Source organism: Carlito syrichta, unplaced genomic scaffold (assembly GCF_000164805.1).
Source record: "Carlito syrichta isolate Samal-C Ts95f unplaced genomic scaffold, Tarsius_syrichta-2.0.1 Scaffold305620, whole genome shotgun sequence".
NCBI lineage: Eukaryota > Metazoa > Chordata > Mammalia > Primates > Tarsiidae > Carlito > Carlito syrichta.
In genome coordinates, this window is record NW_007249716.1 from 438113 (window position 1) to 453416 (window position 15304).

General features: G+C 35.6%; 1 protein-coding gene across 5 annotated transcripts in view; it reads left to right on the forward strand.

The window, feature by feature from the left end:
• Positions 1 to 13467, forward strand: part of HNRNPR (heterogeneous nuclear ribonucleoprotein R) — a 36496-nt gene extending 23029 nt beyond the window's left edge. The window contains exons 5-10 of one of the 5 annotated variants that reach the window (XM_008061815.2): positions 1012 to 1188; positions 2829 to 2964; positions 5599 to 5804; positions 9282 to 9431; positions 11930 to 12051; positions 12185 to 12797. In XM_008061815.2, coding sequence (XP_008060006.1) covers positions 1012 to 1188; positions 2829 to 2964; positions 5599 to 5804; positions 9282 to 9431; positions 11930 to 12051; positions 12185 to 12797 — 1404 coding nt within the window. Of the gene's footprint in view, positions 1 to 1011; positions 1189 to 2828; positions 2965 to 5598; positions 5805 to 9281; positions 9432 to 11929; positions 12052 to 12184 lie in introns of all 5 variants that reach the window. The other 4 variants (XM_021714319.1, XM_021714320.1, XM_021714321.1 and 1 more) reach the window with 4 other exon arrangements.
• The last annotated feature ends 1837 nt before the right edge of the window (positions 13468 to 15304 follow it).

The window sequence follows — 15304 nt, forward strand, 5'->3', positions numbered from 1 at the left end:
TTTTTTTAGTTGGAGTCTCACTCTGTCACCCAGGCTGGAGTGCAGTGGCACACCTACAGCCACCCCGGCGTCGACCTGCTGGGCTCCGGCGATCCTCCCGCCTCAGCCTTCCAAGTAGCCAGAACTACATGCACACACTACCACTCCTGGCTACTTTTTTTATTTATTGTAGAGATGAGGACTCGCCAAGTTGCCTGAGCTGGTCTCGAACCTGCGGGCTCAGGCAGTCCACTCACCTCGGCCAAAATGCTGGGATTATAGACTGAGCCACTGAGCCCGGCCAAATTTTTTTTTTAATTAAAAAAATTTTTTTTTCTCTTGCTCAGGCTAGAGTGCAGTGGTATGATCATGGCTCACAGTAGCCTCAGTCTCCTGGGCTTGGGTGATAATCCTCCTACCTCAGTGCACGCCACACCACTTGGCTAATTTTCGTATTTTTTATTTTTTGTTGAGACCAAGCTCTCACTATGTTGCCTAGGCTGATCTCAAAGTCCTGGGCTCAAGCAATCCTTCCAACTCAGACTCCCAAAGTACTGGGATTACAGGTATGTGCCACCACATCCAGCTCAGAAAAATCTTGAGGTTGCTATTTATTTAGTAAAGGTTTTAGGGTTGAGGAGAAAACTTGGGGATGGCCATGTCAATTTTTTAAATCAATTATTAATAAAAAATTTAGACATTATATTTCCATGAAGATATGTATATGCCTTTTATTCAGTTTTTATGAAAAAAAGCCAAATTATAATAATTAAAAATTTAGGATTTGCTAGTACAAATTTTGCACACTCTTATTAGACAGTTTTCATTTTTAATATAGACTGTTGCTCTTTCTTGATAACCCTGGAAGTCATTATAATAAAAACTAGGGTTAGCCTTGCAAGTCAGTTACAAAATTCATATTAACCTTGTTTTTTCCTTAACCATCTTCTGCCCCTGCCTTCTCAAAAAAAGGCATTATGACTCTAAGATCGAATGTGTATGTTGGATTCTAATAAGGGGGTTTTATTTCAGGTCTTTGTAGGTAAAATACCAAGAGATTTATATGAGGATGAGTTGGTGCCCCTTTTTGAGAAGGCTGGTCCCATTTGGGATCTGCGTCTTATGATGGATCCACTCTCTGGTCAGAACAGAGGGTATGCGTTTATCACCTTTTGTGGAAAGGAAGCTGCACAGGAAGCTGTCAAACTGGTATGTGATAAACAAATATCCACTATCTAGCAAATCACTATTTGAAGGCATAAACCTGAATGCAAAATTGTTTGCCATTAACATTATTTTATTTTCTTTAGTTGTTGCTTTGAATTTTTTTACTGATGAGTTGGTATGTGACCTTTGCCTTATTTTTTCTATACATAAAAGTAAAAAATAAATGAAAATACCCATGAAATAATGTGTTATAGAAAATCTCCCATAGTTCTAAGAAGTTACCCATTAGATTAACCAGTATTAAAAGTTTCATTTGACTTTTTGGCTTTTGCAGTCCTCTCTTGGTTTTAGACAAAAAGGATGAAGTTATTGCTATTAAACTTTAGGATTCTTAAGTATTATGAAGACTGAGATGGGTTTGGAGGAACATAATAGTGCATGACAGTGACTTAGGATTCAGTTCAAAAAATGGTTGTGAATCTGTTTTATTTTTGTCACAGCCTAACCATACAATTTATTTTACATTTTATAAGTGTACTGTTGTTCTTTTCTTTATGTTTCCAGACCCTTGAGTCTTCTCTTTCTATAACTTTTTTTTCCTTTTCTACTATTTTTTAGCTAGTTTTCTATTGGTTTCCTTTCTCAAGGACTTTTTACCACTTTGTGCTTATTTCAGACTAGTAGGAGCTGTAACAAAGTTCTGCAAATCAAGGATATCTTTACTCCTACTGTATTTAAGATACTACTGTCTCATTGTCTTAAAATAACAATATCATTTTTTGCCCTACTATTGCCAGACATCTAAGGGCCTCCTCATTGAGTCTAGTTCTAGCCTTTGTAGAATGGGTAACCTCTTTCACCAAGGCTTTTGGTTTCATTAGTGGACTCTGAATTAGTTCCACTCCTAGCCTGTCCCAGATTGTAGTTTTTATCATGGATTTTTCCTTCAGACTGGTTTATGTAAGATTAAGTTTTCAAATCTTTATTTCTTCATTTTTGGCAATGTATTGGTACCTTTATTTTTTAATTATCTTATCTTTTAGTAAACTAATTGGTAAGTAATTTTAAAGTGTAAGAAACTAAAATTTATAAAGGAAATCATCACTATAGTGATTTAAATAAAACTTTTATTATCGTCATAAAATTTTGAAAATATTGTCTGATGGACAATTTAAAACTTGATACATATGTATTTAAAATTCTATGAATTGTGTAGAATGTGATATTTTTCTAGATATTTTGGTATTGATTAGACATAGTTGTTACTCTTTATATGTATGTATATTTATTGTTAGTTTGACTATGGCTTATCTACATCTAATTTCATCCCCAAGGACTCCAAATGATCAATCTCAGTTACTCTATTTGAAAACCTCTGAGAAAAAAACTTCAAATAGATAAAAATTGAAATAAGAAATAAGATAATTGTTAAAAAATAAAGTGATTGACTTTGAGTCCTTTTTATGTGGAGTAGTAGTGAAGGTTAACAAAATCAAACTAAAACAAGAGACTGTAACAATGAAGTTTATTTTAAAATATGCTTTCATATTATGGCAAGTATGAGGGAACTCTGTGAGTTCATGAAGCAGGGAGTGCTTGGCCTTAAATTGTTGAATTTTTTAGATGAAGACCAGTTGTCCTGAGTTTGGGGTGGTTTTGGGGTCTCTGATTTTTCCTTGCAGTGTGACAGCTATGAAATTCGCCCTGGGAAACACCTTGGAGTGTGCATTTCTGTGGCAAACAACAGACTTTTTGTTGGATCCATTCCGAAGAATAAAACTAAAGAAAACATTCTGGAAGAATTCAGTAAAGTCACAGGTAAAACAAAAATGTATTTAGAAATTAGTTTTGGGAAATTCTGTTGTACAACTTATAAGTGCTTAAAAAAATTGAGGTATATATTCAATTTGTTACTATTATTATTATTTTTAAAAATAGATGGAATCTTGCTGTGTTGCCCAGGCTGGTCTTAAATTCCTAGGTTCAAGTCATCCTCCTGCCTTGGCCTCCCAAAGTGCTGACATTACAGACATGAGCTACCATGTGCAACCAGGCATTTGTTAAGTTAAGAATTCAAGTCTTCAGTGACTAAATTGCTTCCTTTCTGCTTTATAGTGGTTTGAACTAAGCAAGTCCCCATATCCTAAATTTCTTGGAACATTCCTTTCACTTCCTTTGTCTTAGTTGAACCTTGGCTTTTGCCAGAGCCTTTGCTCTGTAGCTCTCAAGTTAAGGGTTTTTTTCCCTGACATTCACTGTACTTTAAGGCCAAGGGGATTACTCCCTCTTTGCTGTTGCCTTATCTAGATCAGATTTTTAAAAATTTCCAATTCTAAATCCATGGAATTGAATGAGAAGTACATTTTATACCAAGGTTCTATATATGTTTAAATACATCAATCAAAATTTAACAAAATTATACTTTCATTTACTACACATGATTTATTCTGATTTTCCTATTCCATTACATTGTTTAAAATGCTAATTGTGATCCACTAATTCTCCATCTGATTTTAAAACACTGTGTTAGACCACTCCCTCCCCTTGTAGAAACAACTATTCCTTTACATTTTTGTCATCCAGATATACTATCCTTGAAGCTGTCAACCATTGCTCTTCTGGTTTCAGCCTTTCATTATTCTGAAGATTACTTCTGGTTCAGTCTTCCTTTTCTGCCCTAAGTTGACTTATTCTTAATACCTTTGACATCCACTTGGGTGAACCATCCAAGGCCTTATACTCCTACTTCTGTGACCACCTCATCTCCATTCCTTTACTTCAGCTCCACCATATCCAAATCACATTCTGCATCTTGTCACCAGGAATTTTAACCACTCTGAAATCTTGATTTCTAGTGTCCCACTTTGTAACCACTGCTACAACCCCCATGATTGTGTTGGCCTAATACCCTTACTGGCACAGTTCTTTGACCTTATCACTTTTTAATTATCTTATAGCTTCCTTCTGGCTTCATGTTCATTTATTCATTCCTTTAGCAGGTGTTTATTAAAGTGCCTATTAAGTGCTGTCATTGTGCTATGTGCTGCGATGCATTGGTGAATTAGAGACCTGTTCTCTGCCCTCATAGAGTCTACATTCTGGGAAAGGAGATAAAACTGAAAACATTTAAGAAATATTTAAACATTGTGGTAAAACACCATGAAGAGAGAAATACAGGATTATTAGGTAGAGAGTAGCTACTACTCTTCTCTGTTTTGATGGTACTGGAAGGCTTTTATATAAAATCACATTTAAGCCTAGACCTGAAGGATGAGAGGGATGTAGCAGAGCAAAAGGAAATGCATTCCAAGGGAGCAACACATGCCACATCTCCAGGGCAAGAAAGGACCCTGTATATTAAAGTAACTCAGAGGAGGCCAGTGTTGTTAAAGGGTAGAATTAGAAGCTGTGTTGTGTGAGATGAAGCCTTCTAGTAGACCACATAAGGAATTTGAATTTTATTGTACATATAATTAGAAAGTATTTGAAGATCTTAAATGGGCTAATAACATGTTTCATCTATTTTATGTTTATGGAATATTATATTATTGTTCTGTGAAGGACTTGCAGAAGGAAGGTCAAGAGTAGAAGCTGATAAATTAATTGAGGCTGTCATAGTAGTTCAGATAGAAGATGAGACCAGGGTAATAATAGTGGAGATGGAAAGAAGTAAATGAGTTTGGAAGTAGGTAGGAGAGATGAAGCAAAGGAAGAAATCAAAAGTGTCTAATCAGTTTCTGGCTTGAAAATGAGGTAGATGGCACCATTTATTAGATAGGAAAGTCTTGGGAACACAAGTTTTGGCCATGGTGGTACAGACATTAAAGGGAACATATTAAACAAGCAGTTGGGCACATCTGGAGGTTAGAGATGTCTGGGGTAGAAATGAAAGCTAACCAGGTATAGATAGTATTTAAAAGTAGGGCAAGCTTACATTACCTAGAAAGAATGTATATACAAGGGCAAAGGACTAAGACCAGAGGAACACCAATGTTTAGTGATCACTTCCAGTCTTAGTAAAAGCAGTAGTTTCTAAAATTAGATTCAAGGAAGATTTTTGACCATGATTAGCTGTCAAAAGTTAATTCTCTTGCACTTATATTAGTAATTTGCTTTTTAAGATCCTTGATGATGCTTTTATCAATTATAAGGTTATGTTATATTAAACCCTCAAACATTGTAAAATGTAAATGTCAGAATATAGTAGTTGGACCTGTTATATACAGGTGTACCTTTCGGACCCCCAAATTAAAAAAGAACATAAAATACTGTCCCCCCACCCACAGCCTCATATCTAATTATGCTAATCTAATTGTCTGCTAGGTAATTAGTGATTCATTTTGAGGCTGCTTCACTTATTTTTGGCTCATTGGCAAGTGGATTTAGGTCTGCCTAATCGCTAGATGTGTGGTGGATGCTTTTGGCTTATATATCTGGCTGTTGGTTTAACAGAGGGTTTGGTGGACGTTATTCTCTATCATCAACCCGATGACAAAAAGAAGAATCGGGGGTTCTGCTTCCTTGAATATGAGGATCACAAGTCAGCAGCACAAGCCAGACGCCGGCTGATGAGTGGAAAAGTAAAAGTATGGGGAAATGTAGTTACAGTTGAATGGGCTGACCCTGTGGAAGAACCAGATCCAGAAGTCATGGCTAAGGTAAATGCAGTTGCTTGGGGTGGGGGGTGGGGTTATCATTTAAGTTTCATACTCAGAATAAAGTTAACATTTTTTGGTTTATGGTAAATATAAATTGTAGCTCTTGACTTTAACTGTCTAGATACAGAGCTGCTTTAGTACTGAAGTTAACAGCCTGTCTTGGTATCCCAGAATTTCCATTAACCATCTGTTTTCATGCAGATTAAATGCTCAAAAGGAACTTAAAATGAAAATCCTTTGATTAAGTGTTTCCATACACAGTATTTACTTAGTGCTAGGCACTATGAGGGATTCAGAGGTTAAAAAAAAGACAAGGTCTTGTTGAGTAAAGAGAGAAGTAATATTCTGGAGATTATAAATTATCTTCATTGACTGTGTTACAACTTTTATTATTTGGCATGAATTAGATTTTATTTAGATTTATAACTAATTTTTCTTTTTTTAAGCTTTCCTTTTTATAATGATCAGGTTCTTTTAATGATTAGTGTCCCCATAAAGAAAGGCAAAGGATTGTCATGTTTGCTGTTATTTGGTAGTGGCAAAATATGCGTGGCAAGTCCTGTGGAGGGCTCTCAGTTCCCTCCTAAGCCCTGTACTTCATGACCAGGATCTTTGCCTGATAAATGGTGGTATCATGAGTCGTGGTTCTTAGACTTTCCTTTGAGTGACTCTTAGGTTTGAAGGGACACATCAGAGTTGCATCTCTGCTGCTTACAATGAGTTCTTGAGTGTTTTGGTCATCTCTTCTCTTCTCAGGGAGACAGCTTCTTTATGAATGGCTCTGAATTAGTGGTTGGATTCTTCTTGATTGACAAGTCTTTCCATTAAGCTTTTTATTCCAGATTTTTGAGGGGGCAAGTCCTTTCTCCGACTGGTTTGAAAAACCCTGGTTTATACTAGTATGGTAAAGTCCTTGTAGGCAAAGATTTCTTTGGGTTAAGCAGAAACGATCCATTGAAAATAAACCAGAGAGAAGCTCTCAGAAGTACTGCTCAGGATCTTTTATCTCATATTACTCAAGTAGATCAGTGTCTAGGAAAGGGAGTGAAAATTTAAATAGCCCTGAGTTTTCACTTTTATTTTTTACTGGCTTGATTTTGATTCCAGTTGTTTTTTCTTCTAATATGATTATGACTTTGGGCAAACTGCTGAACTTGGATGTCCTCTATTATATTTTGTTGAGGTCAGATAAATCTTTGAAATCCACTACAGTTTTGAATCGGCTTGTAGAAACTAAGCATGACCTACATTGTTTTTTCTGTAAAAACTTTTAATAATAGTATTATAGTTATATATTTACCATTATAAGGGAGGAATAAAATCCCTGAAAATCAGACGCATAACTAGTAATTTATTCATCAGCCACTTTTGACATACCTCTGGTAATTTCTCATTTGAACTTCCATCTTTATAGAAGGTTCATCCTAAATCTTGTTTTAGGATTAGAAAACCTTAAGTTTTTATTCTAGTAACTGTTTTTGTTCCTAAATCAAAAACAGGTTTTAGAATGAAATTGGGATAGAATAATATAGTCTCTTTTATTGTTTTCTTTCTTTCTTTATTTTTGAGTCAGAGTCTCACTCCGTTGCCCAGCCTGGAGTGCAATGACATGCTCATGGCCCACCTCAGCGTCGACCCGCTGGACTCCAGCGATCCTTCTGCTTCAGCCTTCCAAGTAGCCGGAACTACTGGCGTGTGCTACCAGGCCCATCTAATTTTTTGATTTACTGTAGAGATGAGGTCTTGTCAAGTTGCCCAGGCTGGTCTCAAACCCCTGGACTCAGACAATCCTCTCACCTCGGCCTCCCAAAGTGCTGGAACTACAGGCATCTGGCCAGGCATCCTGTTTTAATAGTCTCTGGTTTGTCTTTTTAGTATTTCCACAGGCATATACAGGGTATATTCTTTCTTTAATTCATACTTGAATGGTTCCTGGTAGCTTACTGTATCCACTGATCTATGTTTGCTTTATTCATTATCCAATTTCATCAGCTCTAAGCAAATGCACCATTATTATATGTACCACTAAGAAATCGATAAAATGTTGCCAGTGAAACTGTGACACAGTGCTTGCTTAACACATTGACTGTATGTTGTCTCCTTAAATCACAGGTATAAAATAGGAAATGTATCTCACCAACAGAGTATTCTGGACAATCTCTGTCATCTCAGAGCTCTTCCTTATTTTTTATGCCTACCAAATATTCCATTCTGTAGATGTTCTATAGTTTAGTCAGCCAATTGGACTTTGAGTTGTTTCTAATCTTTTGCTATTACAATACTATAATGAACAATCTTATATCATGTCAACTGATACAAGTATAGATATATTTGTAGGATAGATTCTTAGGGATAGAATTATAAGCTAAAGAGTAAGTACATCTATTATCATTAAGATATTGCCATATTCCCTTCTGTAGGAAATGTACTGTTTTATACTCCCACCAGCAAAATACAAGAGGACTATTTTCCTCATCCTTGACAAAATAGTTTATGATCAAATTTTTGGATTTTGCCAGTCTAAGACATAACAAATGGTATCTCAGCACCATTAGTGATTTGCTACTCTTACAATGCGTGAGCTTGCACTTTTAATAAGTTTTAAGAGTCATATGTGTTTTGTATGAACCATGTATTCATGAATTGTGCTTGGTTTTCTCTTCAGTTGTTGGGCTTTTAAAAATCTTTTGTTGCTCTGATATAAAAGAGATAAGCTTTTTGTGATATAAGTTGCGAATATTTCTTCCATATTTGTTTGACTTTTGACTTTGTTTATGGTATTTCTGCCTTATAGAAGTTGTTTATTTTTAGTAGTTGAATATATTATTCTTATGGCTTCGAGATTTTAAGTCATAGTTTAATAAAGGAATCACGCTTATTTTTTCTAATACTTTCATAACTGTCCCTCCACCCTTTTGACATTTAAATTTTTTATCTATTTGGAGTTTATTCTGGTATATAGTGTGAGGTATGGACTGACTTTTTTTCCCCCTGATTAGCACTATTTGATTCAATGATTTGAGCATTGTAGGTTGTTTATATCCAGTAGGGCTAGTCTCTAAATTTTGCTCTTATATTTTTTTCTGGTTATTCTTATTTTTTTCATATGAACTGTATAAAGTTATCCAGTTTTAGGGGGAAAAGCAGAAAAACGTATTTTAGATGGTATACTTACAGACCATATTAAATTTGTTAATTAACTTAGTAACAATTATGTGTTGGTTCCTTAAAGGTTCTATTCACAGGTACTTTAATGACAGAGTAGGAAATGGCAGGAACCAATAATTTACATAAATTGTTGACTAATATTAATAATTTGCTTGGCAATTTCTCGTATTTGCTGTAACAGCACTCTGAGCATTTAATGTTTTAGAGAAGAAAACCCTTTGCCTTGATGATAGGAAGAAATACTTAAATTTAAAACTTCAGCTAAAATTTAAGTAGCCAATGCCAATTTTGTATATTTGTTGCTATTAGGTGAAAGTTTTATTTGTGAGAAACTTGGCTACTACAGTGACAGAAGAAATACTGGAAAAGTCATTTTCTGAATTTGGAAAACTCGAAAGAGTGAAGAAGTTGAAAGATTATGCATTTGTTCATTTTGAAGACAGAGGAGCAGCTGTTAAGGTAGAAATTTTGAAATTTTGCTTTTTGATATATGAATTTTGTTGGAACTTGCTAAACACATAAAATAACTTTTAATAATCTCTGTAAATTGGTAGCAGTATATGTATAAATATATATATATTTCACAGCTAGATTATTACTGAGTTTGTGATCTTGGACAAATTAATTTTAATCTCTGCATTGTTTTGTAAACCTAATAACAAAATGCCTTGGAGGTATTACATGGTATAATAACTAGCTGCTGTAAATACTGAACAGATAGTAGAAAAATATATATCTATATGTATCAGGTTCTCACTCTAATACCTAGACTGGAGTGCTGTGGCGCAATCACTGCTCACTACAGCCTCAAACTCCTGGGCTCAAGCAATCTCCCACTTCAGCCTCCTGAGTAGCTAGAACTGCAGCAGTGTACCACCACTCTTGGCTTTTTTTCCTGGTTTTTGCAGAGATGGGAGTTTTGTTATGCTGTCCAGACTGGTCTCAAACTACTAACCTCAAGCAATCCTCTCGCCTTGGCCTCCCAAAGTGCTGGGATTACAGGCATGAGCCACCATGCCTGGCCTAGTAGTGAATGTATTATAGCTAAATTTGTTTACTTCAGTTTGTGGACCTATGAAAGAAACCAAGTGGTGTATATAACACTGCATACAGTATACCATTTTTAATTCAGTAGATGTGTTGTGGGGGTGTGATTAGCTTTTGATAGCCTATACTTTATTTAGTCATTTTAGAGTTAGAATAGCGTTGGCTGTGTTTTCCCGATTTCAGTAATTGTTAGAGATATTTCATGTATGTAATAGTTGATTTATTCCATGTTGACTACATTGAAAAAGTAAAAAAAAATTTTCATGTGGTATCTAGAACATAAAGCTTGAATATTCTGCTTTTTGTTGATAATGGATTAGTACTGTCTTTAGTGGGTGAAATTTCCAATTTTTTATTCCTCTTGTTCTTTTCTTTTTCCCTGGAAGGAAAAGCCAGGGAAAATACTAATAAATCTCTTTAAAACAGGCTTTATAGAATCTTTTACTGGTGTAGAATTAGTTGGTTTGCTTATTGATGGTAACTGATTAATGAGGCAATATTGTATATAAAATTTATGACTTAGTACAGAATTTGATATGTAGCTTCTGTATTGCCAGTGGCATAGAACACAGATAACTAATAAATTTATACTTTCTAAATATTCCTTTGATTCAGTTGGTTTTAAATAACTTATTGTTGTAACTGAGAATATTTATAAGAATAGTAGGATGATTTGCTAAAGAAGCCTATGGAATTACAAAATTTCTAGTTCAGGAACCGGGAGTCACCTTCTCCAGGATGGTCACAGCAGAGAGTAGGTGTTGCATTTTTTTGTTTATACCAGAAAGCTTTTGTATGTAGACTTTTAAGTTGCTCTAACTGAAGCGCCCAAAACTGAGATGGTAAAGGGGGCAGATTGAAGTCTAGAGGAAGACTAATTTAATTTTTGTCTAGATGCATGTAAATCATTGAAAGCTCTTTATGAATAGAGCATTTTTATTATGTGTGCCTGGGGAGTGAGAGAAAGGTTGTTTAGGGAAACAAAATATTGTGAGGAGGTAACATGTTACTGAGTCTCCAAACCTTGAAGGATGGCAGAGATTGTTAGATGAAACAACTTGAATAAAGGACTAGAACAGGGAATAATTGATTTCTGCTTTCTAGGGGATTACTTGAGTCTTCATTAAATGTACAGAGTTTTTCTGGCTCTGTGCTTTTAACTAGTCAGGCAGAGTATGTTCCTGGTTAAGTGTCGCAAGGGAAGCTTGGGCTTTTTGTGTCAGTATTTTGTTAAATTTCCCTGATAACCTTATCAGTAACCTCATTTGTGTTTCAAATTATTGAAATTTTTGTATAAGAACAATGTAAGAACTATATGTTAAATGCCACTTGATTGTTTTAAAATTTGCATTCTGGGGACCAGGCATGATGGCTGGCTTATACCTAGCACTTTGAATTGGAGGTGGGACGATTGCTTGAACCCAGGAATTCAAGACCAGCCAGGGCAACATAGTGAGACCTCGGCTCTAAAAAAAAATTAGCCTGATGTGCATCTGTAGTCCGAGTACTCAGAAGGCTGAGGCAGAAGAATTGCCTGAGCTCAGGAGGTTGAAGCTACAGTGAGCTGTGATTTTGCCACTGCACTCCAGTCTGGGTGACAGAGTGAGACCCTAACTCCAAAAAAAAAAAAAAGAAGAAGAAAAGTTTAAGAGAACCGTATTTTCTTTGTGTGTATGTGTGTGTGGTCTTTTTAAAACTTTTTGACTAGATTCATCTTTTGCATATTAAAATAATAGTGGGCAGATTCTTTCTTTACCGACCAACTGCCACCAGTGACTCCCATTAGTTCTAATAAACTAGTCTTTCTCTGCGGAGGGGAAAAAAAATAATAGTGATGATAATAATAATAATAGTGGAGTGATTTAATACTGTTACTTGTGAAATAAATTCATCTTTCTAACTTTGTATAGGCTATGGATGAAATGAATGGCAAAGAAATAGAAGGGGAAGAAATTGAAATAGTCTTAGCCAAGCCACCAGACAAGAAAAGGAAAGAGCGCCAAGCTGCTAGACAGGCCTCCAGAAGCACGGCGTGAGTCTGCATTTTAGTAGCTATGTCTTTTGAACAAGGAATAACTTGATAATGGATATCAGATTAATAAAGTCAGGAAGTGTCTTGAAGTAACTGATTTGTTTTTTCTTCTTTCCCTTCCCTCCATTGCTAGGTATGAAGATTATTACTATCACCCTCCTCCTCGCATGCCACCTCCAATTAGAGGTCGGGGTCGTGGTGGGGGGAGAGGTGGATATGGCTACCCTCCAGATTACTATGGCTATGAAGATTACTATGATGATTATTATGGTTATGATTATCACGACTACCGTGGAGGCTATGAAGATCCCTACTACGGCTATGATGATGGCTATGCAGTAAGAGGAAGAGGAGGAGGAAGGGGAGGGCGAGGTGCTCCACCCCCACCAAGGGGGCGGGGAGCACCACCTCCAAGAGGTAGAGCTGGCTATTCACAGAGGGGGGCACCTTTGGGACCACCAAGAGGCTCTAGGGGTGGCAGAGGGGGTCCTGCACAACAGCAGCGAGGCCGTGGTTCCCGTGGATCTCGGGGCAACCGTGGGGGCAATGTAGGAGGCAAGAGAAAGGCAGATGGGTACAACCAACCTGACTCCAAGCGTCGTCAGACCAACAACCAACAGAACTGGGGTTCCCAACCCATCGCTCAGCAGCCGCTTCAGCAAGGTGGTGACTATTCTGGTAACTATGGTTACAATAATGACAACCAGGAATTTTATCAGGATACTTATGGGCAACAGTGGAAATAGACAAGTGAGGGATTGAAAATGATATTGGCAAGATACGATTGGCTCTAGTTCTACATTCTTCAAAAAAAAAAATTGGCTTAACTGTTTCATCTTTAAGTAGCAGTTTGCTGCCATTTGTATTGGGCTGAAGAAATCACTATTGTGTATATACTCAAGTCTTTTTATTTTTCCTCTTTTCATAAATGCTCTTGGACATTATTGGGCTTGCAGAGTTCCCTTATTCTGGGGGTTACAATGCTTTTATCGTTTTAGGCTTCATTTTAGCTTCAAAACAAGCTGGGCACACTGTTAAATCATGATTTTGCAGAACCTTTGGTTTTGGACAGTTTCATTTTTTTGGATTTGGGATAGACTACATAGGAATATGGAGTATGCTGTAAATAAAAATACAAGCTAGTGCTTTGTCTTAGTAGTTTTAAGAAATTAAAGCAAACAAATTTAAGTTTTCTTGTATTGAAAATAACCTATGATTGTATGTTTTGCATTCCTAGAAGTAGGTTAACTGTGTTTTTAAATTGTTATAACTTCACACCTTTTTGAAATCTGCCCTACAAAATTTGTTTGGCTCAAACGTCAAAGCCGTGACAATTTGTTCTTTGATGTGATTGTATTTTCAATTTCTTGTTCATGTAAGATTTCAATAAAACTCAAAAATCTATTCAAAACATTACCTATTTCAAATTCAATTGTGTCCTAAAACATTATTTTATTCGTAATCCTTGCAAGGAATATTGTTTTCAAAGTATAACTGCCTATGTGAGTGATCAAATTCATGCAAAATTTCTTGTCTGTTCCAATATGTATCGTGTATATCAGACTGAGGACTAGTCCAAATTCAAGTATTTATTCCAAGTAGCACTTCATTGATTGGTGTTCTCTCATAGTTTTCTAATTTTGAAATTTTATTCTTATTAAAAAAAAAAAAACAGGTTCAAAGACTTTTGAACATTTTTGCAGGCATTGGATAATAATTTGCGTTAATATAAATAAAAAGGGGCTGGGGAAGCAGACTGCAATTCATTTTGACCCACATTCTTTCTATGAGGGATAATTTGTGACTGAAGACCTTATTTGCTGGATAAATGAATGTACATACAGGGAAAACTGTTAGAACTGTGGCATCAATTGCACTATGAACTTCAGTTTTAGTATACGTGATCATAACTATCATTTTAGTTAACTGGTTTTGGAATATAATTTTCAATTTTTTTTTAAATTTATTGTAGAGATGAGGTCTCGCCAAATTGCCCAGGCGGGTCTCGAACCCGCGGGTTCAGGCAATCCACTCACCTCAGCCTCCCAAAGATGCGGGATTACAGGCTGAGCCACCGAGCCTGGCTTGGAATATAATTTTCTATTGCTATGTAAATTTGCTTTGAGACACACTCGTGCCTTGTAAGAGAGGCTTAAAAATATCTAGTAGTCATACTCTGACTTTCTGTTAATACCTCTTTTATTTTTATCTCCTATCCCTAATGGCTAAAATTTTTTGTTGGCCAAAACATAATAACTATTTCCTTATTTTCTTTAGAAATTCTGATTTATTCTAATGACTTTTTAGCTTGAAAATGACAGGAACAAAAGAATCTAAACTTTACAATACAGAAAACTCTGGATTATGTTCAAATTACTATTAAGTTTTCCCTTCCATCTTATCCTTAGGTGGTTCTAACATGTTTTTATGATGATAAAAATATAAGCTATTGGGGAATAATTAAAATGGATATACCTTTTTTTGTGTTTTGTTCCTGTTTGGTGTCTTTTGTGATAAGAATATTAGATTTCAAAAATATAAGCCACGTAATTCCTCTATGCGCTTGGTTAGATCATAGTTTGGGTTTCATATTTTTATTTCAAATAAGAAAATATTTATTGATGAAAGTCTGTATTATTTTCCAAGTACACTCATTACACAGTACAATCATGTAACAGACCTTTTTAATATATTATTTTTTTAGAAATGGATTAAAGAAATTTTATAGTCTGCTGTGTAATGGTTTCAAGTTAACATGGGTATTTATTTGGTAAGACTTCGATCCAGTTGTTTTTCTTCTTATGCCCATGTATGCAAGTAAAGACACCAAACATTCTTTAAATGCTGCTCTTAAACTTTGAAAATACAATTTGGGGTTGTAACTATAAATCCAGTTAGACTTAAGTAAAACCCTGATTTTTCTTGGAAGAAACAAAATCTACAAAAAAATTTGAGTTGCTTGCATTTCTTAAAAATTAGATGTTACAAGCTACAAAGTTGTCATGAAGAAAATTGGAATGAGAATAGAAATGATTTTGAAAAAGTAACTTATTGTGCTTCCCCCACCCATCCTAAAATGTAAACCCTAGCAAGAACATAAGAATAAAAACTTGGGTTCCATGTCAAAATCCTTTCCTTTTATTGCAAATTATATTTTGGGTTTTAAAGTGATCACCTCTGTCCCTCTCACTAATTAAAAGTATTTCTGCAGAGGTGTCCCTCTAATATTTTCTTTATAGGTTTTGTGGCTATT